This window comes from Vidua macroura, chromosome 9, assembly GCF_024509145.1.
Source record: "Vidua macroura isolate BioBank_ID:100142 chromosome 9, ASM2450914v1, whole genome shotgun sequence".
NCBI classification, from domain to species: Eukaryota; Metazoa; Chordata; class Aves; order Passeriformes; family Viduidae; genus Vidua; species Vidua macroura.
Window position 1 is genome coordinate 18,703,757 of NC_071579.1, and position 27,890 is coordinate 18,731,646.

Genomic DNA, 27,890 nt, shown 5'->3' on the forward strand with positions numbered 1-27,890 from the left:
GAACTAACTGTGCTAGAGGGGTGTATGCAGTTGAGCCCTAGCTGGCCTCAGACTTGGTCTGAAAGTCTGGAGTACAGATTCAGTCCCATCTGTGTAAAGAAGTAAAACATAGCTAGAGTTTTTGGATTTCTCTATATAAAGTGCCTGGGAAGATTTTAAATCTGAAACTACTGCTAACAATGGTATGAGTTCTGCAGAGGGTGATACTGTGGTACTTAGAGCTGTTGGAAACAGCTGCAGGATATTTCTTACTCAGAGACTTGAAGAGCACAGGGGGAGACTTCCTGCAGGAATGTGATCCAGGTGTGTCACTTCACATAGGTGTATATTTGAAACAATATAGTGAGTGCTCCTCTCAAGGAACAAGAAGTAGAGACTCTCAGCAAGTGATGACAGTACAGCTACTGTTAGCTACTCATGCATGGTATTGAAAAGATGAGTGGTTCTATTAAACTGTGGTGTTTCACAAAAATCTTTAAATGCAATATTCATTGCTGCTTTTTCAGTCTGTGATGAGCGTGCTTTTACCATAAATAGCAGTCTGATTAGGTATGAGTACTTACTTTCCAGGATTATGTTGAAGCTGTTAATTTTTTCCCCCTTTCACCCCCAGTGGCTGAGGCCTTTATAATATATAGCTCCTGCAATACAGACTGTATAGCAGAAAAGCCTAATTAATTTTTCTTAAGAGAACTTTCTCCATACAAAACAGCTGTCTTCCTGCTTTGAAGAACTGCTTCCACCAGATTCTGCAGGCATGCTCTACTTCACTTGTAGCAGGACAAAAAAAAAAACCAGACTACATTCTAACTTATTTTCTAGGACTTGTTTTGTGTCCAGATACATTTCAGCCAGGTCAAGGTAACTGATATATCTAGATAATACCAATACAATCAGGTATTGAAAGGAAAATGGAAGGATATGCAGGATAATGGCAATACTGTGCATGTTGAATTAGCTTAGCTATTGTGCATGTGCAGCTTTTTTTTTTTAAGTTTGCAGTTATCTCTAAGCTTTTGTCTGTGAAGCCTTATAAGACATCTTGGTTTTAGATTTTTTCTGATTTGCAAGAGAAGTTGATGAGAAGATATGAAATGTTGACATAGTTGTATCAAAAAAGCTGACCTCAGAAGAAGTGTTCAGATTATCCGATGATTTATTTATTGCTTTCAGAAAATACATCTGATATCTAATGTTCACTATGCCCTACAAAGCTGCACTGTAATGAAAACCTAAGCTCCCATGGTATATATTTTGTTGTAGTTTTCATGCTGACAGTGTTTATGTTTCTTTATTCATGTTTTGAGTTGTACAAGATGTACAACTATTTGGAATGCATAACAGGTAAGTTTGTTTTAAATAAATATTTATGAATAAAAAGTTAATTACAACTGTACAAAAGAGCTTGTCCCTTGAGGCACAAAACATGCTTGTTCCCTTGAACACTATAGATGATAGATAATCATGAAAAATGAGACATTTCTTGCAAGTGTCCACTCTTCATCCCTCAAATGTCTTCTGCAGTGAGCTGGGTGGCAGTTCCCAAAATAGTTTGCACAGCCTGAGGTGGATTTACAGTCCATGTGGAATCTGGTTGAAAAAGTCAAGACCTATGGGACTGACAACCTAGGAAGAACACTTGCTAATGGAAGACTGTAGAAACTGCTGAAGTAGAAAATAAATGTTCATTTGTGCGTGTTAAAATAGCATTTGCCACAAAGCACACTCCTGTGGTTAATCCTGTAACTATAGGAGTTGTGGGAGTAGGAAAAGTGTCTGATTAGCCAGTGTGTCATAGATGTTGAATTTGAATGGGATTCATAGCTTTTGTGTGACTTCAGGCAACACAAAAAACTGTAGGTTTAAAGCTGCTCCTTCAGAAACATCCTCCAACTCAGAAGCCCCTGTGCATTTTTCTTGTCTTTTATTGTAGATTCAGATGCCACCCAGCTGGCTTTGGAAGACTGAGTCACTTGTGGGAGGAATGAGTCTGGTCAATCCCCCAGTCCCTCACCATACTCAAACAGGCCGAGCGTGTTTTGTGCAGCTCCACCTGCCTCCAGGGCCCTGAGGTTTCTAGAAGAGAACATGTGTGAATGTGAATTCACTCTCTCTGGAAACCCATGGTGAAGCTGCCTGCAAGCCTGCATCTGTTCAGGTAATTTGGCTGCATTTTGTGATTGACCCCTTAGGAAATGCAAAAGTTCTAGCTGACCTGCACTCCCATTCCCCCTGCTTTGCTGGGAGGAGTCTCTGTGGCTTTTAATTGTTCAGATTTGGCTGTCATTTACCTTGAAAGATAAAATATTTACTGATGGCTTATGAAATCTTTGTTCATTCAAAAAATATTCCTGGTCATTGTGACCAGAGCTGAAAGGACACGCTGATCCTCTGATTTATTTGAATAAATATATATATACCATATATATTTCATTAGGTTTTCATTAGATTGTTAAATGTGCTTTGGTGCACATAGGAATATAATAGCAAGGGGATATCTGTCCATGTCTGCTGTCTGCAGGGGCAGCTGGAACCAGTGCCAAGGGAAGAGGAAGAGCACTGTCAGTGTGTGATACTGACTCTGTTAATTGGGCCGCTATCAGCTAGATAACAGCTTGGGTCAGGTGCCAGGTCAACATAACCTGGGCAAAATCAGCCTAATCTACGGCAGGACCAAATATCAGCAGCCAGCTGTGACACAACCTAGGAAATTAAGTAATGTGTTTATTGTAAAATTATTGTAAGTGATCTAGTAAAAACTTATTAGGGTAAGTAGAAACTTTTAAACAATTCAGCAAAGGGCCTATGAGATAATCACTGAGGTGCCAAGGTATGACTTGATTTCTATTATTCCATCTGAAGAGAAAGTATGATTGCAAAAAGGGAGGTGTTTACATAAACTGATAAAAAACTTGAGAATTCAGCAGAACACAGCCACGTGTTCCTGAGCTTTCTTCCATAAAAGTCTCACCATGTCTGGCACAGCCCCATTCACCTTCACTATGAGGGGAATCATACTTGCACTAGTGCTCACCCTTGTAGGTAAGGCTACATATCCCTTCTTCACCTTTCTTTTCCAAATTTTCCTTCAGTGGCAGCGATTGGATCTAGATTGAGCATTACTGATCTGGTTTTTCATCTCTTTTTGTAGGTAGTCAGAAGTTTGACATTGGTAAGTAAATTTCCTTCCATAACCTGCTTTCAGTGAATTTGCTGTTATTAGAATGTGCTTACAAGTATTGTGAAAATGGCTATTATTTCCCACAGACCCTGGATTCAGTAGCAGAAAGAGCTACTTGTACAGTTATGAAGGCTGGGTGTTGAATGGGCTTCAAGAAAAGAATTTAGCCAAAGCTGGCGTGCGCCTGAGCTGCAAGCTAGAGATCAGCGGGCTGTCAGAGAACATCTACCTCCTCAAGGTACTGCACCTCCAAAATGTGCAACAGTGAGCTAAAACCACACTTTTAATTGCATCTGGCTGATGTGGGGTGTAGGAAAGCTGCAGGAAACACAACTGGAGTCTTATCACTGCTATCTGAGAATGATCTGCAAGCTGCCCTTTCAGAGGTAATGAGTCGCTTACCTGTGCTGGCTGGGGAGGTTGTTTGTAGCAGCTGTTCCTCAAGACTTCATATTGGAAACACAGTTGCTGGGGGGTTGCTAGAAAATGGCAAATTAACTAAAGACATTTAAACCTGCTCTAAGACTTGATTCTAGTCTTAGCACACGTTTCTAACTCCTGTGGGAAGCCAGGACTTGGGTGTGTAAAATCATTGTCATGAAGGCACTGATAAAAATAGGCTTAAAAAGTGATAAAAGCTAAGGATAACAAGTGATACATGATAAAGGTAAGATTAAAAAGTGAAAATCATCAAAAAAGGAGTATGTAATAATGTTTAGTGTTTGAGTAATGCAGTAAAAGATCTGTATGTGTGAAATCATACCTCTGCTGATGTCAGCAGTGACAGGATCTGACTCAATTCAAAATAAATACATTTCAGAAATGTACTTTTACCCCTTTAATTCAGTTACAAATCAGAGGTTCTTTTGGAATACTAAATTCAGTGACAGCTCTCACCAGTTGTGTTGAACTGTAAATCTTTCAAAATTGGCTAGGGATTACATTTCACACTATACACTTTGTCCTAAAATTATTGAATGGTGTGCACCAGCCTGTGCTCTGAGGCACCTAAGCTGGCAGTAACTTTGTCAAAGTTATTGAAATAGTTTCTTATTTACATTGTATCTCAGTGTTTATAAATATATTGTTCATTGGTAAAATATTTTGGTTGATTTAAATACCTAACAAATACAAAGCAAATGTAGTAATTAGTTTAGTCCAAAAAAAAGTTGTATAGGAATAAGTTAAAATGAAACATTCGAAAACTGCAATTTTTAAACTTTTAGAATGGTATAAGCATTTAAAATGCTAAATCTAAAGCAGAATATTAATTTTAAGGCTGAAACAAAGGGAGACTTTATTTGATATGTTAACTACTTCTGTAAGATAAAATTGTACTGTTGCGCAGACAGGATTTGCCCTGGATTTACAATAATATAAACACAAGACAAAAGAATAAACTGCTGTATGATTTTCTAATCCTACATTTGGAAGAAAAGAGTATCTCACTAGTGGTTATATTAATTTCTTCCAATATGTTTGCATGTTTAGCACCAAAGGGATTTTATTCACCGAAGTATCTTGATTTCCTCCCAGATCCGCTCCCCACAACTCGAGGAATACAATGGCATCTGGCCCAGGGACACGTTCACTCGATCTTCCAAAATCACCCAGATGGTTTCCTCATGCCTTACCCGGCCCTTCAGGTTTGAATACAGCAGTGGACGAGTTGGAAACATTTATGGTCCAGAAAACTGCCCTGATACTTGCATTAACATAGTGAGAGGAATACTGAACATGATACAGATAACCATCAAGAAGTCACAGAATGTGTATGAATTGCAAGAGGTGTGTTTCTTTCTATTCTAAAACTATTTTTTTCTGAAAGGATGTGTTTATTCTCTTTAGCTGGTCTTCCTCTGAGTTTCTGTCTGTTTGCATCTACTTTTGTATGTTTGTGGTAAGAAAAAGGTGTATTCATTCATATAGAAGTAAACGTGTGCATGTGTGTTCAACAAATTACCTGGGCTGAATTCTTTCTAAGACATCTGTCTTTAAGTCTTAACGTGCAGTTCTTTGGAGAAAAAGAATTATTATCCATGAATTTATTTGTTCTATGGTTTCTGTAATACAGCTTTTTGATCAATTTTATTTGCTAATTGTTGATATTAATTGATTACTTTTTAAGTTTAAACTCCATCCCCTGAGTATTGCTCACATGCCTGTTATTTAGTTCCATAGGAATGATTGTATGTAATAGTAACAGATTAATTGAGAATCTTCATTAAGTAAAACTTAATGAAAACACAATGAAAACACAGTGAAACTCAGTGAAATCCTGATATAACTGGAAAGTCTCATTTTCTGTATCCATCTGCCAGGCTGGGATTGGAGGTGTTTGCCATACAAGGTATGTCATCCAGGAAGACAAGAAGAACAGCCGAGTCTCTGTTACCAAAACTGTAGACCAAAATAATTGCCAGGAGAAAGTGGTGAAGAGTCTTGGAATGGCTTACATCTATCCCTGCCCTGTTGACATGATGGTACGTGAGATGTGAAAAGATCTTCCTAATTGCAAACATGGCCACTGTGTTCCCATTTACTCACTCTTTGGGTCTCCTTGTCGTCCCACAGAAAGAAAGGATTGTCAAGGGGACTGCGGCTTTCTCCTACAAACTGAAGCAGTCAGACAGTGGCACCCTGATCACAGAGGTGGTGTCTCAGCAGGTGTATCAGATCTCACCATTCAGTGAACCCACCGGTGTCGCTGTCACGGAAGCAAAGTAGGTGGGATGTGGGCTTGCTTCACAAAGTGAGAATAATTAGAGGTTCTATCAGTCCCCTTCACCCCCAGCTGAAGCGAAATGAGAACTGAGCTCCACAGCAGCTGAATGGAGATGTGTAATGGCACTTGGAGTTGCCACAGTCCAAAAAGTTCAAAAGCAAACCATTTTTTATTTGTACCCTGGTAAAACTGGCATTACAATTACATGTAAGAAAAGGAGAAAAGCTGTTTTGTTTGCTTATACCATAAGAATGCAACTTTACTGCTCTGTTTATTCTGAAAAGGGACTAATTTGTAGTGTCGGGAGGAAGATGGTACATGTAGAAATAAGACCATTCATTACACCAGGTCAGTAGCTCTCATTCAGCAGACAGCAATTTTGCTTCTCCTCAGAAACAATTTTGTTGTAGATAACTCCAATGCCATTTTGTTCTAGATAGAAGGCTTTATTCATTAGCAAAAGGTTTTCTTTCGATAAGAAAAATTTTTAAAGAATAAAACAGCTACCACCACAGTATCACTGAACCAGCAAACAAACAAGGCACATGGGTGAAGAGAGATAATGCCTTTCTCCTGTGACTCTTGGCTCTTGACAGACAACAACTCACCTTGCTGGAGGTGAAGAGTGAATGGGGGAGCTCCCCAGACATCTCCATGCAGAGTTACGGAGGCCTTCGATATCAGTTCCCAGCAGTACTGCCACAGATGTCAGTGCAGCTCATCAAGACCAAAAACCCTGAGCAACGGGTATTTTTTTCCAAATTGCTTTCCTAATTAAAAAAAACCAAACCTGATCATAAATTCCAAAGACTGTAATTATGCATTCCCTCTGTCTTGTGTTTTGTAACAGATAATGGAAACACTGCAACACATAGTCCTGAATAACCAACAAGATTTCCATGATGATCTTCCATACCGTTTCCTGGAGCTCGTCCAGCTCTGCCGCACTGCAAACGCTGACACCCTTGAATCCATCTGGAGACAATGTTCAGACAAACCCCGCTACAGGTATTTCATTGTATCAACCTATAAGAAAATCTTCTGGTTTTGTGACAACTAGGAGCTAAAATGAAGGGTGTTTAAAAATCTATTTGCAGGCGATGGCTGCTGAGCGCAGTTTCTGCGACAGGCACCGCAGAAGCTCTCAAATTCATTAAGAGCAGAATCCGCAGTGATGACCTTAGCTACCTTCAGGCTCTTCTGAGTGTTCCCTTTGCTCTCCATTTAACAAAAGCTGATGAACACACTGTTCCAATAGCAGCAGTGAGTAAAGCCATGTGAATCTTTCCTGTCTCACAACGAAAGGAATGATAATCAACAACCTGTGATTAAGTACATTAGAGGCTGGATTCTCCTCTTGCATACGCTAATTTTGTGGAAACGTTGACCCGTGAATTTGTTTTGGCATAGCATTTATTAGAGGATAGTTCTATGTCTTCATTTCTCTATATTGATATAAAGCCCTTTTCTTATAAGAGCTACTGGGAATAATTCCCATTTTAGTTTGCTGGGATCACATGGCATGCCTTCTACAGACAAAACTTTGTCCCTTCCATCTCTTACTTCTGAAACAAATGATGACTGGGGTGTTATGTCACTTGAGCAGCTCTTTCAATTGCAAACTAGTCCATGAAGTGGAAAATGCTGCAGGAAAAGTGTTAGTGCAAACATCAAATATGTTGACACAATAATGAACCATTTATTCTGAATAGGATTTTTGCCATCTCTAGCCAATACTCCTAAACAGGAAAAGCAGAAATGATGTGAAAATGCATCATTAATATAACTGAATTGCACATTTTTCTAGAGGTATTCCATTTATATTTTGATGTTTATTCATAATCTTAATGTTTTCAGTGTTCAGTTGATGAAAATCAAAGCTCTATAAGCTTATATGTGTATAAACTAGTGGGGAATTAAGCTCGTAAGTAAAGCTTCCAAATATAATATCTACAATCTACTTTAATTTGTTTGGATGAGAACAGTAATCGTTCTGAAGCTGATCCCTTCAAATAAGAGCTGGTGATTTTCCTGTTCTGAAAGCTTTGTAAAGTACTGTATTAAATGACAAATTATTTTCTTTCTTCTTCACAGGATTTAGTGACAAGTTCTCGAATCCAGAAAAATCCCATGCTTCAACAACTTGCTAGCTTGGGATACAGTTCTGTGGTGAATAGATACTGTTCTCAGACCTCAGCTTGTCCTAAAGAAGCTCTCCAGGTGGGTGGCTTTTTTTTTTTTTTTTTTTTTTTAATACCTTATAGTTCATTATATTAGCTTAATTCTCTTTAAGATACAGTACAAAAAGGGTGACTGGAACTATAAATACACATTTTGTACGTTTTCTTCAGAACAAAGGTATCAAATAATTTTATCAATGTAGTCATTTGCTTCATCATTGGAAACACAGTTTTCACATTGCAAGGGTAAAATCCTGAGAGAAACCACATTGAGTGATTTTATCAAAGCCAGTTATTTATTGTGGTAGGCTTTTCAGTGGGCAAGGGGGACACTGTGGACAGTCTATACACTAGAGTAAGAAGATCGAGCTGTGATTTTTTTACAGCCCATCCATGACCTGGCAGATGAAGCAATCAGCAGAGGCCGTGAGGACAAAATGAAATTAGCTCTGAAGTGCATTGGCAACATGGGAGAGCCAGCCAGCATCAAGCGCATCCTGAAGTTCCTTCCCATATTTTCATCCAGTGCTTCTGATATCCCCGTCCACATTCAGATTGATGCCATAATGGCCTTGAGAAAAATTGCTTGGAAGGACTGCAAAACAGTATGTAGGATCTGCTGGATTTTCTTTATTTAGTGAATTAGAATATGTACCATAAGCATAATGATTTTAATGGTATCATGTGTGGATTCAGCATGTTTTTTTCAAAAAAAGATTATTTTTAAGAAAAATACTACACAGTTTTACATTCAGCTGATGTTTTCTGTTAAGCTGTAATGATAATTAGTTAGTAGGAATCTTCCAGAAGGATATCAGCAGTGTTACTTTTAACGTCTGTGGTAACCAACTAAGTCCTGTGCTAGTTATAGATACTGGCTACTTAGCCACCTAAAAGTCAGACATATAATTTAAATTGCCTCTGTAATCAGGAGAGACACTTGCTGTTAAAGTCCTAGGCCAAATGTCAGCATTGCTCTGCCTCTTTTAGACCCTTCCCTTGAGGTTGGATGAGTTACCACTGACCCCACACTGAGGTTGCCATCACAGAAAGTATAGGCAAGACTTTCAGATTATTTAGGTATAGGATCTATATGAGAAACCATTCACTGAGACTGTCTTTGGTGAGCTGCTGAACCCCTTTAAAACTGGTCTAAAATACTGAAAAACTGGTCTAAAATAGTGAAACATGCACTGAGTCAGTGGAGTTACTTCAAACAATGACTCTGTCTTATTATCTACATTTTTTTTCTTCCAAAGATGTTCACTGATATTTGAATGTCAGTAATGCACAAAGCAATGCTGATGCCTTTTGGATTGTCATGGGTTGAGTCAATACATTGATAGATGGACATTTATTTCAGGTCCAGTGTTTTCATGGGGCTGTTCCACCATGGTCCCTTCAGTTATATTAGAAAAGTTATGTGGAACCCTGCAGTAAAAAAGATCAGGAAACCTTTCTGCAGGGATAATGATCCCCTTTCCCATATTTTCTATGCCTTAGGTGTGGATCCAGTTTGCAAAATGGTTTCAGTTATTGGTAATTCCAGACCCTGTATTATCTCTGCAGGTGCAGGGATATCTCATCCAGATCCTCGCTGACGAGTCGCTTTCCCCCGAAGTGCGGATGATGGCTTGTGCTGTTATCTTTGAGACAAGGCCTGCCCTTCCCTTAATAACAACCATTGCCAACGTGGCCATGAAGGAGAGCAATTTGCAAGTGGCCAGTTTTGTGTATTCCCACATGAAGGCTTTGTCCAAGAGCAGGTTGCCATACACGTACAACATGTGAGTAGAGACAGGAGCAATGCAGGTGCTCTTCAGCAAATAATGCTCTCCTGCATGTGCTGACAAGTGCAGTCAGTTTATTTGCTGACAGGGTGCAGCTTGTTTCTGGATTCTATTACTTTTCTCATTTTGTTTAGATCTTCAGCTTGCAATATTGCCCTTAAGCTGCTGGCCCCCAAGTTGGACAGGCTGAGCTACCGCTACAGCAAGGTCATACGTATTGGTGGTTACTTCGGTAAGTGATTCAGTGATCAGGAAACTTTCACTTCAGAAATCCATTCTTAAAATATTAAGTACTTTGGAGGAATATAGCACTCTTTGTTTCAGTGAGAAATTAAATGTGAGACTCATATTTTTAGAGTGGTCATTTAATAATTTCTGCCTAGAGTTCATGTAATGATATATCTTAAAGTTGGCAGTGGAAAAAGCTGCAGAAATATGATCTTGAATGATAAACAGAATGGTTAGAAAAGAGATGTCTCTTGTTTTCTTCTGCCATAGATAACTATAAAGTTGGTGCTGCTGGAGATGTCCTTGTTATGAACAGCCCAGGAACGATGTTCCCATCAGCAATAATTTCCAAGCTGATGGCATATTCTGCAGGGTCAGTGGCTGATTTGGTGGAGGTAAATATTTACCTAAGTCAATAATAAATCAAATTAAAATTAAAACTGCTCACAAAGTTTCCTCTCTGTAAGCATGTTTCAGACTGCTCCTTCTCATGCTGTTTTGGTAGGCTGGTGTCCGTGTGGAAGGCCTCACAGATGTCATCATGAAACGAAATATCCCATTCGCTGAATACTCCACATACAAAAAGATAAAGGAGATTGGAAAAGCTGTAAGTATTTTCAGTAATACAATGTGTGAGTTATGTGAAGGGGCATTGGTGATGCTTCTCACTCTAGCTAAGCCCTGTGTCAGGAGGTTAAACTACTCTCCTAGGAGTCAGCTCAAGTATTTCTGTGAAGGAGAGAAGTGCAGTGGGGACTGCAGGGGACATCTGCCATGGCTGCAATAGCTTCTACCAGTTTTTGCTCTGGCTCTGCCTCCTCCCCACCTCAGAGATGGCTGAAGGAGGAGCAGAGGAGGGAAGGGAGTAGCAGGAATTGCAGCACAGTGTGTCACATACCTGGCAGGCTTCCTACTCCCTCCCTTCATCTACCTCACCTAGTTTACAAGAATATGCCTTTGTCTTCAAGAGAAAAGATTTTTTTTTTTTTTTTCAGTGCTTTCAGACTGGGTTTAGTGATATTAATGGCTCAGACCCTGTGTGTGAATGTTAGTGTATTGGGACACCAAACATTAGTGGGCATCTCAATGGTGGAAGAAAGTGTGAATCATACTGTTTACTATTGGAAATTTTACAAAGGAAAAGGACAGCTTGGCCAGTGATGGGCTTAGTTATGGGTGGTTTAGGATGAATTATCATTTATGAAGTGTTCCATTAAGAAACTTTGCTTGTGTCTTTATCTGTTACCCAGCTGCTGGGATGGAAGGAGCTGCCAACAGAAACCCCCTTGATATCAGCCTACTTTAAACTCTTTGGCCAAGAGCTGGCCTACATCAACATCAATAAGGAAGTCCTACAACAGGCTGTGAAGGTACCAGGGCCCCCTACTTTCTTTGCAATATTGGGCAGCGTTACACTTCCACATGCCAACCTCCCGGATCCCTGTTTCATGGCAGGCTGTCCTGGAGCCCGCTGCTGGGAGCACGGTGCTGAAGAGGCTGGCTGGCCAGCTGCGCGGGGGCGTCGCGGCGCAGTGGACGCAGCCGCTGGGGCTGGGAGAGCTGCGCTACATCGTCCCCACCTGCACCGGGCTGCCCCTGGAGTACAGCTCCCACAGCACTGCCCTGGCCCGGGCTGCAGTCAGCGGTGAGCTGGGCAAGCTCTGAGCAGGGGCTGAGAGGGACAGGGGCTGAGGGAGGCTGGAGAAAGAAGTGGAGAGCCAGGAGGTTAGAAAAAGAACTAGTTTTTGTACTGGGGAGGGGGGCAGTGAAGGTGTTTAAAGAGAAGCTGGATGCACTGATTTGTGCGTTGTCTTTGAATGGATTGAAGACAGAAGAGGTGAGATGAGAACCTGGGAAACCAGAGAGAGGGAGGCCACAACATTCAAGGCCAAGAAAAGGCAAAAGCTGCCTGGGGAGCTGATGCAGACATGGGTAGAAGGGGTGCTTCCTGAGAGGTGCACACACAAGCTGAGGAGGATTCAATGTTGATTCAAAAAGAGAAGAAAACAGAAAACAATCAAAAGAGCACTGTTAGTAACATAAAGAAGGCAGGAAGAGAAGAGGGCCTGTAAAAAGAGATTGGAGCTCTCTTTTAAAAGAACAAATATGCAAGTGCTAATCCTCATCAAGTTAATTCAGTGATCACACTGTGAGCTGTGCAGCAGACTTAAATTAGGCAAGACTGACTCTAATTTCTGCTGACACCATGTAAAGAATGAAAGGTGATGCACATGTGCTTGTACTCTCCCACATACCCACTCTGCTAGTTTTTGGTTTGTTAGTTTGCTTTAATAACATCTTTGCAGCTCTGCCCCTTTTGTGTGTCTTCTGTGGGTTTGTTTGTTTGTTTGTTTGTTTTGTTTTTAATAATAACTTTGTAGCCAAGTTGGGGAGGTATGGATTGGATGAATGGGCTACAAAATGAGTGAAGGTTGTCTGGACTGCTGGTCTCCAAGGGTCGTCAACAGCTAAAAATATAATTGGTGACTTGTTAGGAGAACCCTCCCTCTGCCATTGGCATTTGTTCATTGTCTTTTAAAATTTCAACTCTGTAAAAGAAGGCACCCTCAGGATTTCTGTGTCAATATTAACACTGAGTTGGTGGGAGCAGTTGCTGCACTGGGGGTCAAGCTGCCACTGACAGGCAGCTTAACAGGCTGGAGAGGATGGCCTGACAGAAGTGTGGTGAAATTTGACAAAGTCCTTTAGCTGGAGTGGAGTAACCCCTGCTACATGTAAGTGTCTAGGCTGGGCATCACCCAGATAGAGAGCAATTACACAGGAAGGGCAGGGCCACCTGGTACGATAAACCTGCAGTGTGCTCATGTAGTGATGAAGGCCAGCTGTGTCATGGGCTGCAGAAGCAAGAGCAGAACCAGTGTGACAGTGATTTCCTTCTCTATTTAGCACATTTGCAGCTGTATCTGGGGTGGAATGTCCAGTTTTGGGTCCACAGTACAAGGTTGTTCAGCCTTGTTCTCTGCATTCACTGTCCTCTGAATCCCCATGTTTCTGAAATTTTATTACACTTATTATCAAACTTTCATTTTGAGTCTGCTCTTCATTTTCTCAGTATATTTTTATTTCCATTTTCAATTTGTTGCATCAGAACATTTTCCTACATAACAAGCTTCCTCTATATTTTCAGTATTCTTCAGAATCATGAAAGGTCTCATGTACCCCAAAGTCTGTCTTGTTTTCCAGCCGTATTTGCTGTACTAACAAAATCACTACCTCCTACTGAAAACTGCTTATGTTTGACTCCTTTCTTTCATTTTTACAATGTTTAAATATTGTTCTTGCATTTGCAGTTGATGGAAAGATAGCTCCCCCTTTAACTGGAGATTTTACACCTTCACAGTTGCTTGAATCCACTGTGCAGATTCGTGCTGACATAAACCCCAGGTAAGGCAGGTTTCTAAGGCTTTCCATATGAAGGAGGTTTTTAAGGGAAGGCAGAACCACATGGGTGAAAAGAGCACCTTTCTTACACCTGACTGCTGCACTCTGTTTCAGCTTATACCTTCAGAAATTTGCAACAATGGGTGTCAACACAGAATACTTCCAACAAGCTGTGGAAATTCAAGGCAAGGTCCTGACAAGACTTCCAATGAAGTTTGATGCCAAGATAGACATGAAGCTGAAAAATATTAAGATTGAAACAAATCCATGCCGTGAGGAAACTGAGATAGTGGTTGGAAGGTATGGTAGCATTACTTCAGAATATTTTGTGTTGCTGAAGCCTGACAAAGTTCACTATTACTGACTTCCCACAGAGGTCTCTAGATAGGCAGAGTGACCCTTCAGTACGTAGCAGAACCTTTGGGATAAAGCACAAGGAAGAAAAATATAGCAGCTAAAAATCAGAAGATATCAGAATTATTTAGCAATGTAATTTTTATATTAAATTGTTTATTATTTTATGTTCTTATTATTTTTTATTATTTCATTGTCTTTTAAGGATTTTGACTTATATGTTTGAAGGAATATTTTTAATGTTTTGGAAATTGTGTTGAAATTTATCCAGACTTTGAAAACTTCCTGCAATATAAGAAAATTATATTTGTCATGAACTCTTTTTTGTTTCCAATAATATTTATCTTTCTAAATTAATATATAATCTCTGTGTTCAAATATCTTACCTCTGTACTGTACATAAAGGATGTATTTAATCCAAAGACCAGGGGCTGGAATAATTCACCATTTTTTGCACATATTTCAACAGACATAAGGCTTTTGCTGTATCGAGAAATTTAGGAGAGCTAGGTGTTGAAAAGAGAACTGCAATTCTCCCAGGAGATGCTTCATCAAATATTGTTGAAGAACCTTTCAAACCATCAGATAGAGCTTCCAGTGAAGATTTCACAAAGGTAACTGATTTTTTTTTTGCTTATATAGTAATATTTGCCCTCTCTGTAATGGATGTCTGTAGTTTTACTCTCGCCTATGACATACTCCCAGTGGTATTCACATCCTCATCTCTAATGCAGCAGGAAGCTGACAGCATGTCAAGGAAATATGGCTATAGCTCTCAAGAGGATCTTCGCCACGTCACGGGAAGAAAAACTCATAAACGAGACATTTGCGTCAAGCTGCATCACCTGGGCTGTCAGCTCTGCTTTTCCAGAAGGTCACGAGATGCCAGTTTCCTGAAAAATACCTATTTGCACAGATTAATCGGAGAACACGAAGCTAGAATAGTCTTGATCCCAGGTAAAATGCTGAGCATCTTAGGCTTGTCAGTGCTATTTGAAGCAGTATAACTTTCTAATGTGTGCAATTGGTGTGTAGTTGAAACAGATGCTGATATGGACAAAATTCAGCTGGAGATTCAGGCAGGATCCAGAGCAGCTTCCAAAATAATTAATGAAGTAAACGCGGAGTCGGAGGAAGAGGGTGAATCATCTCTGTATGGGGACATTCAAGCTAAACTGAAGAAGATTCTAGGCATTGAAAATGTGTTCAAGGCAAGTAACTTTGAGTATGGCAGTGGGGAACATTTTCCCCTAAATGTGGGCAAGAATTAGAAGTACAGTATAGAAAGCTGGCATGGCAAAGAAAGGATGGGGCTGTTTTGAAAGGTGCCAGCGCCCCATGCTGAGGTATTGCTCCTGTGGAGTGCATCCTGCAAGGTGGGCTGGGCTGGGCTGGATTTCAGCTGGACGGAGTGGATCTGAGGGAATTCTGCAGCTTCTGCAGAGAGTGAGGCGGGGAAGTGGTTTTTCCTTGAAAAGCTGGTGTGAGAACCCAGCTTTGTCTGACACCCACAGAAGTTTTACTTTGTAAAAACAGGACCAGATGTATTCTCTCTTTTGCACCTCTTGGACTGTGTTTGCAGATTGCAAATAAAACACGACACCAGAAGAAGCGACCTTCAAAGAAAGAAAACACAGTGCTTACAGAGCTTGGGGCAGACCCTGATACAAAACATCCCTCCAGTTCATCTTCTGCCTCCTCAGCTGTCTCCTCTTCCTCATCATCTGCTGTTTCTCCTCGTCGTAAAGAAGCTGGTGATGAAGACGAGAATAATCAAGAAGAGCAAGCAAGAAACAAAGATGCAAGCAGCAAGAGCAGCAGCAGTAGTGGCAGAAGTAACAAGAGCAGCAAGAGTAGCAGTAGCAGCAGTGACAGAAGTAGCAAGAGCAGCAGCAGTAGTGACAGAAGTAGCAAGAGCAGTAGCAGTAGCAGCAGTGACAGAAGTAGCAAGAGCAGCAGTAGTAGCAGCAGTGACAGAAGTAGCAAGAGTAGCAGTAGTAGCAGCAGTGACAGAAGTAGCAAGAGTAGTAGCAGTAGCAGCAGAAGTAGCAAGAACAGCAGCAGTAGTGACAGAAGTAGCAAGAGTAGTAACAGCAGCAGCAGAAATAGCAAGAGCAGTAGCAGCAGCAGAAGCAGCAGCAGTGACAGAAGTAGCAAGAGCAGCAGTAGCAGCAGCAGCAGCAGTGGCAGAAGTAGCAAGAGCAGCAGCAGTGACAGAAGTAGCAAGAGCAGCAGTAGCAGCAGGAAGTCATCAGGTCATCACAGCCATGGGCATCACTCGAGGCATGTGAATAGCAGCAGCAGCAGCAGCAGCGAGTCACTGAGCCACCATAGCCATGAACATCATTCAGGACATCTGGAAGGTGGCAGCAGCAGCAGCAGCAGCAGCAGCAGTGCACATTCCAAAATATGGGTAATTTTGTCAGTAAATCGACTGGTGCGACTAATGCTTGTGAATCACGCTTCTGGTGGCGGCTGGCTTTGCGTGACAAATCAGGACATTAAGAGCTGACCAGAAAATTTTAGCTACATAAAATTGAAAAATTTATTCTACAAACACACCTGCAATCATTGGCACAGATGACTACTTCATCTCAAAAGTTTCCACAAGTTTGTTGAAAGTTTTGTAACTGTCAGGAAATGGGGTTTTTTTTTGACAATTTACTCTCCATAAACATTGCGTATTTCTGTCTTAATTTTGTGGTAGAAACATTAATGCTTTATATAAATGACTTCATCTTGCATTATGTGCTTGTGACTAAGCATACAGAACTATGTATGAATGATAATCAGTAAATTTCTTATTTAACTTCCAGTTCTTAGATTTTCATATAATTGCATTTCTTTTCCTCTGAGACGTCTAATCTTTTTTTTTTTTTTTTTTGTCATTTTCAAAGGGAGCTCATGAGATTTATCAGTACCGCTTTAAATCAGCACACAGACAAGAGGTGAGTTTTTCTTTCCTCACTAAAAGAAGTATGGAATCTCTCAAGAGTCAAATGGAGACTTTAATGGCAACTTGTTATCTTTATTGAGGAAAATTACAGTACTGATAACATTAGAACTGTGGTGGTTCTTCTGAGATGGGTAAAGACAGAGAGCTGTGTTTCCTTTTGTGTGTGCACATGAAGCCACTTGTGGCTCTGCAGAGGAGATGCAAAGCCTCTTCCAAAGCAATAAAACAGACTGGAGCTGCACACTTTGGAGGAACCATCAGAAACTCGGCTCATTTGATTGGTTTTGATCACCTGGTTTCTTGGGTTGGAATAACTGCAGGTACACAATGAGGATAGTGATGTGGACAAATGTAGGAGGATACCTTATTTTATAGCATTTTGGTTGAGGAGATTCTTACTAGGGCATGAGCCAGCCAGAGCAGTGTACTTGGTACTTGTGTTCCTCAAAAAGTAACATTTCAGCAGTGTGTGTCCACCCAGATGCTCCTTTCCATTCAGTTGGTCCGTTCAGTTTAGCTTCCAGTTCATCAGGCCTGTGCAGAATTTCTGTTCTTTCATATTGAAGTGAGAAGCTGATTAAATTTTACTTGCTTTGGTCCACTGTTTTTTCATACAGGGAATTCTCATCTAAGTATAGTCCTTATGGACTGTGAAGAGTTAGATATGTTTGGGGAACAAAATTTTTCAGAGTTAGATCTTCTGTAGTAGCAGGACAAAGCCTAATGCAAGTCATTGAGCTGCTCAGGGTTGGAACGTACCAAGTGCCGTGAGAGAGTATTGTTCAGCACTGCCTCATGCAATTTCTTCAAGCATGCTTTAAAGTTACCCTCTTTAGTCTGTTGTGGTCTGATTTTTTTTTTTTTTTTTTTTTTTTTTTTCAGTTCCCAGAAAGAAAACTCCCAGATGACCAAATCAGCAGCTCACATTCCTCTGTCAGATCCAGTCATGCCTCATCTCGAGCTTCATGGGTTAGTTTTCTATCATTTTTAGGGGGCTTTGACAGCTTGGAATAATGTCATAATGTCAGAGTGGCTGTGCACTGACAGTAATTGTATATAATAATAGTTATAATAATAATGGGAAGGGAGAAATGCCAACCTCTTGAGTCTCAGGTATCAGTCAAGACATGCACCATAGTTCCCACATGCACTTTCCTTGGCAGTGAGAATTCTTCTTACTTGCATCTCAACCCTTCCCTCATGGAAATCCCACCCAACAGATGCCTGCAGAAACTCATTTTGTGACCTCTGCAGCCTGAAGGGAGATTGAGGTGCTGCAGTGCCAGTGTGAGGACATTGGTGGTAGCAGCTGAGGCTCAGAGCAGCCTCAGCAAAAGGCATGTTCCAGAGGGGGCACGGAGCACCTGGGCTCCTCACCACCAGGCAGATGTGTGCAGGCTTGAGAATGATGGAGTGAAGATATTGAAAGTCATGACACACTTAAGGCTGTTCTCCAAGGGAAGGGGTTCTTGATGTTGAAGGAAATGTCCTGGATTATGGAAAATGTCCTGAGTTGCTGTGCAAGCACAAAACCTGACTGGCCCACAGAATTTACAGCCCAAGTGTGAGGAGAAAGTCAGCACAAGACCCAGACAGATAAGCAAGAGGAGACAAGCTGGGGGATGTTTCTGCTGTGGGAGTCAGTGATGCATACAACTGACAGCTGATGTTCAAACTGAACCACTTTCTTTTATTCACAGGCTGGATACTAACAATGAAGCCCAAATCATACAGTCATTACTGTATTTTAATTATATGACTATTTCCATGGTATCAGCTGTAGCTCAGGAAATGGCACAAATTTTGGCTCATAAAAACACAGTGATGAAAGCCATCTGGCGTGCAGAGGCACATGCACATTAAAGACATATGCATGAGGTTTTATAGGCATATATATGTGTGTGATACATATGCTGGTATATATTTGTGGTTCAGTTGTTTATTTTCTCATTTATCCATCTAGTTCTTGCATCTAAAATGTTCCATGGTAACTCTTCTATAATTACATGTTTTGCATGCCTTCTCCCCCTTCTTCTTAGCCGAGGTTTTTGGGAGATGTTAAAACACCAGTATTAGCAGTTTTTCTGCATGGCATCCGTGATGATAAGAAGATAGGAGGTCTCCAGCTCGTGGTATATGCTGATATTGATTCCATCAGGCCCCGGATGCAGGTATTTGTGTCAAACCTCACAGATTCAAGCAAGTGGAAGCTCTGTGCTGATGCTGCAGTCCTCAATGATCACAAGGCAGCGGTAAGGCTCAAAACTGGCTTATACAGCTCTGCATGCATCACAGGAATGCTCCAGACATTAAAAAATGGACCATTGTCCCTCCATCACAGGCTTACCTGAAATGGGGACGGAATTGCCAGGACTACAAGGTTTCATCTGAGCTGGTAACTGGGCAGTTTGCTGACAACCCTGCTGTACAAGTGAAACTGGAGTGGCCTAAAGTTCCTTCCAGTGTCAGATCTGTAGCAGAATGGTGAGAATTGAGTCTTCAGTGACACTTGTTAACAATACTGGCCAACAGGGAAAAATCAGCATCTGCACATGAGGTGCTAGTGGCTTAAGTACTGGCTGATACTTTATCCTCTGATCTGCCTGAGTACTGCCTTTGGAATAAAAATTGAGCGGGATTATGTCTTATTTTAACGTACAGTAACTCTTGATATTTGCCATAATTACTGAAAACTGAGGAACAGATCCTTCCTTTCACTGAACACTTGAACAGTAGAGCAGAGAGTGGGTGTGAAGACAAAACCAGGGATCTTGAAGACTATTATGCTGCTTACAAACACGTGTGAGACAATCTAGCTGGGATGTGTGCAGCCTTTTTTTTTCTCCATCTCAATAAACCTTTCTGATTTGAACTTCTGAAGGTTTTACAAGTTTGTCCCTGGGGCTGCATTTATGCTGGGCTTCTCTGAAAAAACAGACAAGAATCCTTCTCGACAAGCCAGGGTGATCGTGGCTCTAACTTCTCCAAGGACATGTGATGTTGTTATCAAGCTTCCTGATGTAATTATGAAATATTTTATTCACTCTTCTATTTCTTTCCTAGTATAAAAACATGACTGTTTAATTTCAGTGGGTCAATTCTGAGAAAGAGAAATTAAGTTAACATCAGTTTGGGTGCAAATGATGAAAATTGCTTTTATATATTTCCATCATTGTAGTATTTCATAGGAGGATGTCTATATAGTGATTCTTTTCTTGGAGAGAGACATGGGTACTCATAACGACATGAGTTTCCATCTGTATGGAGATAATGCTTATCTCCATAAGCATTCACCTCATCACCTTTGAAAGGGAGTAATTAATTCTCTCCCAAATAATACCTAAATGACTACTCTCACACCATGAGATAAAACTGAGCAAAATCAAAAACCTCATGGACAATGAGTCAGATGAGTTATGTTCACATAAAGTCTTTGCAATGAAAGTAGAAGAGATAGGAAAAAAAAATTCTAGCTGTTTGCTGGCACAAGTGCATTTTGAATGTGCTTTTGCATTCCTTTTCAGATTACCCTCTATGAAAAAGCCATGAGGCTTCCCCTGTCACTTCCTGTAGGTCCAAGGATACCAGCTTCAGAGCTGCAGCCTCCCATCTGGAATGTCTTCGCTGAAGCCCCTTCAGCAGTGCTTGAGAATTTGAAAGGTCAGAGTCTAACTGCGTTCAGAAACATGACAACTTCAGTCTCACAATTTATTTGGACACCTTCTAAATTTTGCTGGCATTGTTTATCTCCTGTTAATTAGGAAATGTTCTGTCATAATGTGAGGATGGTTCATCTCAGAGAACATATTGTGCATGTAGTACAGAAATCATCAGCATTTCAGAGATCAAGATACCAATTATCTGAATTGATAAAATTTTACATTTCTGGCAATTATTTTTTGTTAGATAGAAGAAATTTTTAAGAATTTATAGGTGCTTAGGACGCCAAAAGTCCCTGTAAACCATATGAAAATATCACATAGTGAAAAAATACAAAGCTAAAATAATATGGCACTAAAAATAAAGCACACCATTTAATGGCTTTCTCTCATGGAAAAGAAAAAAACTCACTGGCATTTTTTTTAACCAGCTCAATGCTCAGTTTCCTACAACAAGATCACAACCTTTAATGAAGTTCGCTTTAACTACACAATGCCAGCAAACTGCTACCACATCTTGGCTCAGGATTGCAGCTCTGACCTTAAGTTCCTGGTGATGATGAAGAATGCAGAAGAAGCTGTGAACCTGAAAGCAATCAACATCAAGCTTGGCAATCAGTAAGTAGCTTCTGCCAGATGTTGGGAGCATGAAGGGACCTCAATGTCCACATTTAGCATGAGAGGAACTCCAATCTGAGCTTTCCTGCAATGGTTAGCAGCCCATGAAGTTTCAGCACTCCCCTTATTTATTTTCCATGCATATTGAATGTGATGCTGATGCTCTTATCCTGCATCTTAGGAGAATAGAGTACCCTGATGTAATTTAGGCATTTGAAATGAGCTTGTGCTCTGACCAGTGGCATTTAGTGAGCAGGAAAATGCCTCTGTCACTGTGAGTGTGTGCAGGTGGCCCAGGCAGGGCGTGAACACTCTTGTCCTTGCAGTGAGGTCGATATGCGCCCTGCCAACGGACAGGTGAAGCTGCTGGTGGATGGGGCTGAGAGCCCAACAAATGTGTCATTGACATCTGCTGGTAAGTGCTGCAGCATATGCTGTTCAATTTCACTGATGTTTTAGGAGAAAGAAGGAAAGAAAAGGAATCTGTGAAGGAGATTTGATCAGTTTGTATTCAATCAGTGTTTCTTTGGTTTTGAGGTAATATTTAAGAATATGTACTTAACTCACTTGCAGAGGGATCCTTAGAAAGATTGATTAGAGTGTGAAGCTCTTGAACTACCCTAAATAAGCAAGATATAATTAACATGAAGTCCCCACCTTTTTGTACATCATGGCAGGTTCTGTTGTAGTTCCAAATTTGAGAAGGATTTTGGCTATACTATCAAATTTTGCTTGATTAAAACTTTTTGAAGTAGGGCTTTTCTAAAATCCACTTCATGTGACTTTTATATTTGATTTGATTTGATTTGTAGGTATAACTTAGGCTTGCATTCTGCCAGGAATAGGTATGGAGAGCTGGTGAAACAACCTGCTTGATTCTCCCAAAACAGGAACAGTTTGTTTCTGTGAAAAGTACAGGAAGACTTTGTTTCATCCTGTACTGTGTAATCAGTATACAGTGTGGGTATTCTGACTGTAGAGCTGCAATATATGGATTGGGCTAAATCTTGCTGAAATTGGGTTAGCATGTACCACTGCTGAGCTCTGTCCTATTTGTTATGTACTTGGGAAGTGATAATTGTGCTAGAAATGGCTCCAGTGACAGTCATGGTGTTGCTCATATTTCCATATTGCAATACGGTGCACTCAGAGCCTTCTTGATCTGCACAACTACAGAGATACTATAGACAGCTCAGTAATGATTTATAGACATAAATGTGTTCATGTTAATAACACCCAAAAAATTAATAAGTCTGTGATAATTAACATTCTCTTCCAACCTTTTGCAACTATTTTTTATGTATGCACATTTCTACATTGCTTTGTTCTATATTTTTGTTTCTTGAATAGGGTAACAGGAATTTTGAAGAAAAGAACATTTTAGAAACATGATAGTTGCTTGTTTTCTCTCTTAAAGAAGCTAGGTTTGGTCTGGATTTTTGTTTTGGTTTTTTCTTCTAGGTGCTTCTCTGTGGATCCACAGTGAAAATCAAGGGCTTGTACTTCTTGCCCCAGCCTATGGCATTGATAAACTGTACTTTGATGGATACACATTCAGGGTATCGTTCTTCCTCTTCATAAGATTGGGTGTTAAGAAATTTCCATAGGATTCCCTTAAATCTGTATGTATGAGGGCCAGGGTGTACAGTGGTAAAGGCAAGTGTATGCAGGGCACAAAAGCCTCCAAAGGGAAGATGATGCTACAGGATTGCACAGTCCTGCTCTTTATTTCTGAGTGTGAGAAATGAGAATCTTTGATCAACAAAAGTATTCTGCTCTTGCAGTACAGATGTGTGTTGGGAAGTGGGTCTGTGAGTGTATACATGCTGAGTCAGCACTGCCTTTGCAAGAAAAATGAGTTTTCAGCTCCTGACACTGTTCTTACACCTATATAATTATTCAAAACAGCAAAAAATGCAGCCATTCTTTTTAGATAAATGAGTGGTTTAAAGTCTGCACTGAAATTAATACGAAGCTGGAACGTAAGGGGTTGGTAAACTGTTTCATGTCTGTCTCTTGTACTATCAAAACAACCACCAGAAAAAAGCTTCAGCATATTAATAGTCTAGAGCATGAATAACTTAACATCCTAGACTGGTACAGTAGGTTATAAAGACTGTATCAGCTATAGAGTCTGCAGCCCCACAGAAGTTTGGCATCTGACTGTCAGACCCTTTTGAATTCTTATCAAAGAGATTTTAAATGTTTGTGCATTACCTTACGCTGGAAGGGACTTGCATAGCAAAAATGTGCTTCACAGGTATTACTTTTCTTTTAACTTGAAATACTTATTGCTTCTTTTTCCTCCAAGATCCAAGTTGCTTTATGGATGGCAGGGAAAATGTGTGGACTGTGTGGAAAATACGATGCAGAATGTGAACAGGAATATCGGATGCCCAACGGATATGTAGCTAAAGATGCAGTGAGCTTTGGGCATTCTTGGATTTTGGAAGAAAAGCCTTGTAGAGGAGGTATGCAAGCTTTAATAAACTTAATGTAATATTACTGCAGTTGTTCAGGAAATGTAGAACCTGTTCAGAAAATTTAAAGTCCATATATATTTTGGAAATAAAAAGCATATTAGAAGATTCATTGTTAAGTTTTAAAATTACTTGCAAGTTGAGAAAGAAATAAGAAATCACAGGTTAAACAAGCCAAAATATACAACTTAGTTGAAGTTCAAAAAATAAGATGAATCAAAATCTTTATTTCAGTTTTGAAGTATTTTAGATGAGGGTCAGAAAGAGGATAACATTCACACAGAATGCTTTTATTTAAGCACAACCATATTTTCTGGACATCAATTTTCAGCAATTAGTCCATCAAAAAATCAGATGGGGATTAGTAGTTATTACCATGGTTGACCACCTGGTTTTTGAACCAGTGCAACCTGTCAAACAAAGAATTGTTCATGTAAAGTAGATGAGCATCCAGGGACTTAATTACATGGTTGAAATAAAAAAGCTGCATTTTAAGTCTTTCAGTAGATTAGGATCTTATGGTGTGCAGCTCTAGCTGAGGTTATGATGCAACATCACACCACAGTGCTTGAGAACAGGCACGTCGCATCTGTAGAGACTTGCCCAGTGGGAAGGATGTCCTCAGTCCCTGGAGATGGCTTGTACACGTCAAGCTCAGCATTAGCTGTTACTCTTCCATGTTTTTGTCACAAATTCTGGAAAACAAACTTGATTTAGATGGATATGGAGTCCACATGCACACCCACAATAATACTCCTGTGGCTGGTGGTGACCACATCCTGTTTCCATTTAACATATGGTGGAAGCTGCTGAAAATTGAAGACTTAAAACTTATATCTAGGAATAAATTGTGGTCTGTTTAGCTTCTTGTAAACTTGTAACTGTTTGTCCTGGGAATCCAAAATGAGATCGATATTACTTGTTGGCAGCAATGACTGTTGCTCTCTCTCTCTCTGACCAGTCCTGTGTATGAATGACTTTGGCAATAATGCAATTCTTTAGTGATTAATTTTATTTGGTCAGAAATCTCCCCTTTAGTTCCGCTGCTGAATATTCAACATTTTAAAATGTCGTTTGACAGCTATTCAGTAAGCCAGTTTACCTTGAAAAATGTTTATTAGAAAGTCCTATGTTTCTATATCCTGATCTTGAAGCAGAACAGTTGTATTTGAAATTAGCTTTCCAGGGCTCCATATCTAACAAGCTGATTTGAAAGATTTATCAGTCAATAAAGCTTCTTCATTTATGGCCAAAACACAGTTTTCACAGAGGGAAGTTGTTTGCAGATTGGCAGTGTTGGCAGATGGGTCCTCCTGGGGAGGTGTGGAGCTTTAGCATGTAAGCACAGCAGCTGTTGTGATGCCTGTTGCAGCCTGCAAGCTGCGGCACTCCTTTGTGAAGCTGGAGAGGACGGTTCAGCTGGCCGGGGTCGCGTCCAGGTGCTACTCCACGGAGCCCGTGCTGCGCTGCACCAAGGGCTGCTCCCCCACCAAGACTGCCCCCGTCACCGTGGGCTTCCACTGTCTCCCTGCTGGTAAGGCAACAGAAATCCCACTGGAGAGGAGCTGAGCAAAAGTATAGATTGTCACTGGACTCAGTTATTCCACTTGAAAAACATGAATGATATAACATAGCCATAGGTAGGCATGGACTGACTGCCCTATTGAATGAAGCCCTTTCCCTGTTTTATTAATAGGCAAACATTTCTTCAGTGAGGGAGGTGGTTTTCTATTGTACATTTACTTGTTTTCATTGTACTGGGATTTAAAATCTAAACCGAATTCCACTTCATGGTGCTTAGGGCTAACAAGGTAAGGGCAGGACAACAGCTCAGTCAGCATTGTGATTCAGCTGAAAAGCTGTGTACTGCAGCCTGTGCAGGCTGAGCCATATAGGACCAAGTGCAGCGCCCCAAAACAGGGATTCTTGCCTTGCATTTTTTATATATCACTGCCTTTCGGTGTGATCCTAACTCACGGAGCTGATTTAGGTACTAGAAGGGCAGGTGTGGACAGGATTCTGCACATAGGCCCAGTGATATAGGAGGATTTATTTTCTATACATATATTGTAGATTATAAGTCATTAGATAAAGTAGATATGGATTATATAGAGCATAGAATTGTATCTGTTTTCCAAGTTTTTTTTTTTTTTCCTTAAAGATCATAATACCCTTTCCTAAATGTATCATTAATAAAATTCTGCATGGAAATAATAGCTTTCAAGGTAGAACTGACTTATTAATGAAGTGGTTTCCTGGAACATCTCTGTGTGACTTAGGCAAATATAAATATGTAAATCAGTGAGGAACAGCCAAGCCTGCTGTAATTAATAACTAGTGCATGGTAAATGCTGTAGCTTGCAGAAATACTTGTGAAGTAAACTGTTTAATTTTCATTTCTTGTTCCCCATCAGATTCAGCCACCAGCCTGACAGACAAGCAGATGAAGTTTGACCAGAAGTCAGAGGATATGCAGGACACTGTTGATGCACACATAGCATGTTCTTGTGAGGATGAAAACTGCAGCACATGAAGCTGTACCTTTGCAGCATAGGAGAAAACATAAACACTTTCATGTTTTTATTGTGTGGTGTAAAATACCTTGTCTTAAGGAATAATAGACACTAAATTAAGTACTTGAGGATCTCGTATGTGGAATCTTCCCAAGTAATTTAAAGTATTAAACTTTATTATTGTAGAAACTGTTATGATTGCCCATAAATACCTGATTTCATAATAAATCCATGCATGGAAAAAAAATGTGAAGACTTCCTTACTTCACTGGTGGTGGAAAGAGGAGGTCTGCATAGGTTTTCTTTATCCCCCATTTTTTAGACTTCTTGAGTTTGTGGCCATCTTCTGTGCACCAGGGTTACACTGGGAATCGGGTTGGGTAGCTGTGGTACTACTGCTCCTGCTTGTACTCCCTGTGCTTCCTTCCCTGGTGCTGGGATCCTGTGCACCTGCAGCAGGAACTGATCCCCTTGGTGTGATGTTGCACCCTGTGCAGCAGCCACACAGCTGTGGTGCTTGGCCAGGGCTCTGTGATGGGCCAGGGCTGCTGCAGGGAGCAGCAGGCTCAGGGATTAAGCCTGAGTTTCATGTCCTGGGCAAGGCTGCTCTGAGGGAGCCAAGAACACTTTAACTTTCTGGTGCACCACATGCAGAAGCTACGGTGAATTTGTGTCTTTGAGCAGGACAGGGTGGGGCTGCTCAAGCACAGCACCTGCCAAAGGCTCTGAAGCTGAGCCAGACCTCTGCACTTTGGGGGAGATGCCCCAGCATCTGTGCCCACCAAGAGTCATCGCTGCAACCACCCCAGGGGGGCTCTGCCTCCTGCCCCCTGCCACAGGTCTGTGTGGGCATGGTCAGGGCAGGCTCATCTGCCCTGAGCAGTGGAGCCCAAAGCATTCCAGCAGACCTGGAGGCTGTTTTCTGCTTGCCTTAAGGCTGTGCTTGCAGGCTGGGCATGCACACTGGGTGAATGGGATTTTGAAAACTCTTGAGAACATTCTGTAAAAATTGTGTTGTTTTGCTCTCCCAAGCAGCTTTTGCACCTTCAACGGATGCACATACCTGAGTTTTCTTGTTTAGATATCAGTTTTGTAGTTCAGAAAGGTAAAGTCCTTAGTACCAAAAGAAATATGTCTGAAAAGTCTAAATATACCATTCTATGCAGTTTAAATGCTGCCATGGTAACCTGCAGTGCAGAATGATGGGGAGCTGGCAGCAGCAGTAAAGCCATGAGCTGGTGGGTTTGCTGCTTGCCTGGAACTCACACAGAGCAGTGATGGAAAGCACAGACTTTTCAGGTAACCTCAGGCTGAATCCAGCAGAATCCAGGGCTTTATGTAGCCCCTGTGGGCAATGCTGGCACAGAGTTCCAGCTCCAGCTGGGGCAGCCCATGGGGCTCTTCTCTTCCCAACGTGCCAAGGCTGGAGCACAGTTTTGGGGGAATTGTTTTCTAGCAGCCTCAGCATCCTGGTGTGCTGAACCCCAGCAGTACCACCCTGGCAGGAGACCCTGGGTGAGAATCACCCCACCACCAAGGCAGCCAGAGCACCTGTGGGACCGCAGGCCATGTGGGCTGTCCCCCTCATGAAGGCCTGTGGAGAGCCCTCAGGCAGCCTCTGCTCCTCTGCCCCACTGCCCTTGTGGAGGCAGCTGAGCACAGCTCGAGAGAAACGGGCTCAGCAAAACTGTTTGTCACCCTCACCATTTTCTTAGCTTGGGGCTTTTTTTTTTCCCTCTCTCTTTTTAATCCAGGTTATATCCTTCTGAGTAATACTAGTGTAAAAGGGCTGTGAATATATGGG

General features: G+C 41.0%; 1 protein-coding gene across 1 annotated transcript; it reads left to right on the plus strand.

The window, feature by feature from the left end:
* The first annotated feature begins 2,972 nt into the window (after window positions 1–2,972).
* Window positions 2,973–26,312, plus strand: LOC128811394 (vitellogenin-2-like). The gene is made up of 35 exons (XM_053985004.1): window positions 2,973–3,042; window positions 3,152–3,172; window positions 3,268–3,419; window positions 4,718–4,969; window positions 5,503–5,664; window positions 5,756–5,904; window positions 6,503–6,653; window positions 6,757–6,914; window positions 7,004–7,169; window positions 8,001–8,126; window positions 8,473–8,691; window positions 9,656–9,873; window positions 10,011–10,108; window positions 10,375–10,499; window positions 10,610–10,711; window positions 11,355–11,474; window positions 11,560–11,749; window positions 13,416–13,509; window positions 13,621–13,806; window positions 14,330–14,474; window positions 14,595–14,817; window positions 14,896–15,071; window positions 15,443–16,273; window positions 16,758–16,808; window positions 17,699–17,785; window positions 18,856–19,068; window positions 19,158–19,300; window positions 19,698–19,836; window positions 20,341–20,476; window positions 20,907–21,093; window positions 21,420–21,508; window positions 22,555–22,652; window positions 23,405–23,564; window positions 24,946–25,107; window positions 25,988–26,312. Exons 1-35 carry the CDS (start codon window positions 2,973–2,975, stop codon window positions 26,104–26,106), a joined length of 5,718 nt encoding a protein of 1,905 aa, XP_053840979.1. The 3' UTR covers window positions 26,107–26,312.
* The last annotated feature ends 1,578 nt before the right edge of the window (window positions 26,313–27,890 follow it).

Coding starts and splice junctions, on each gene's coding strand:
- LOC128811394 (XM_053985004.1), top strand. CDS start 2,973: ATGTCTGGCACAGCCCCATTCACCTTCACTATGAGGGGAATCATACTT. Junction 16,274..16,757: donor GTGCACATTCCAAAATATGG/GTAATTTTGTCA, acceptor TCATTTTCAAAG/GGAGCTCATGAGATTTATCA. Junction 19,069..19,157: donor TCAATGATCACAAGGCAGCG/GTAAGGCTCAAA, acceptor CCTCCATCACAG/GCTTACCTGAAATGGGGACG.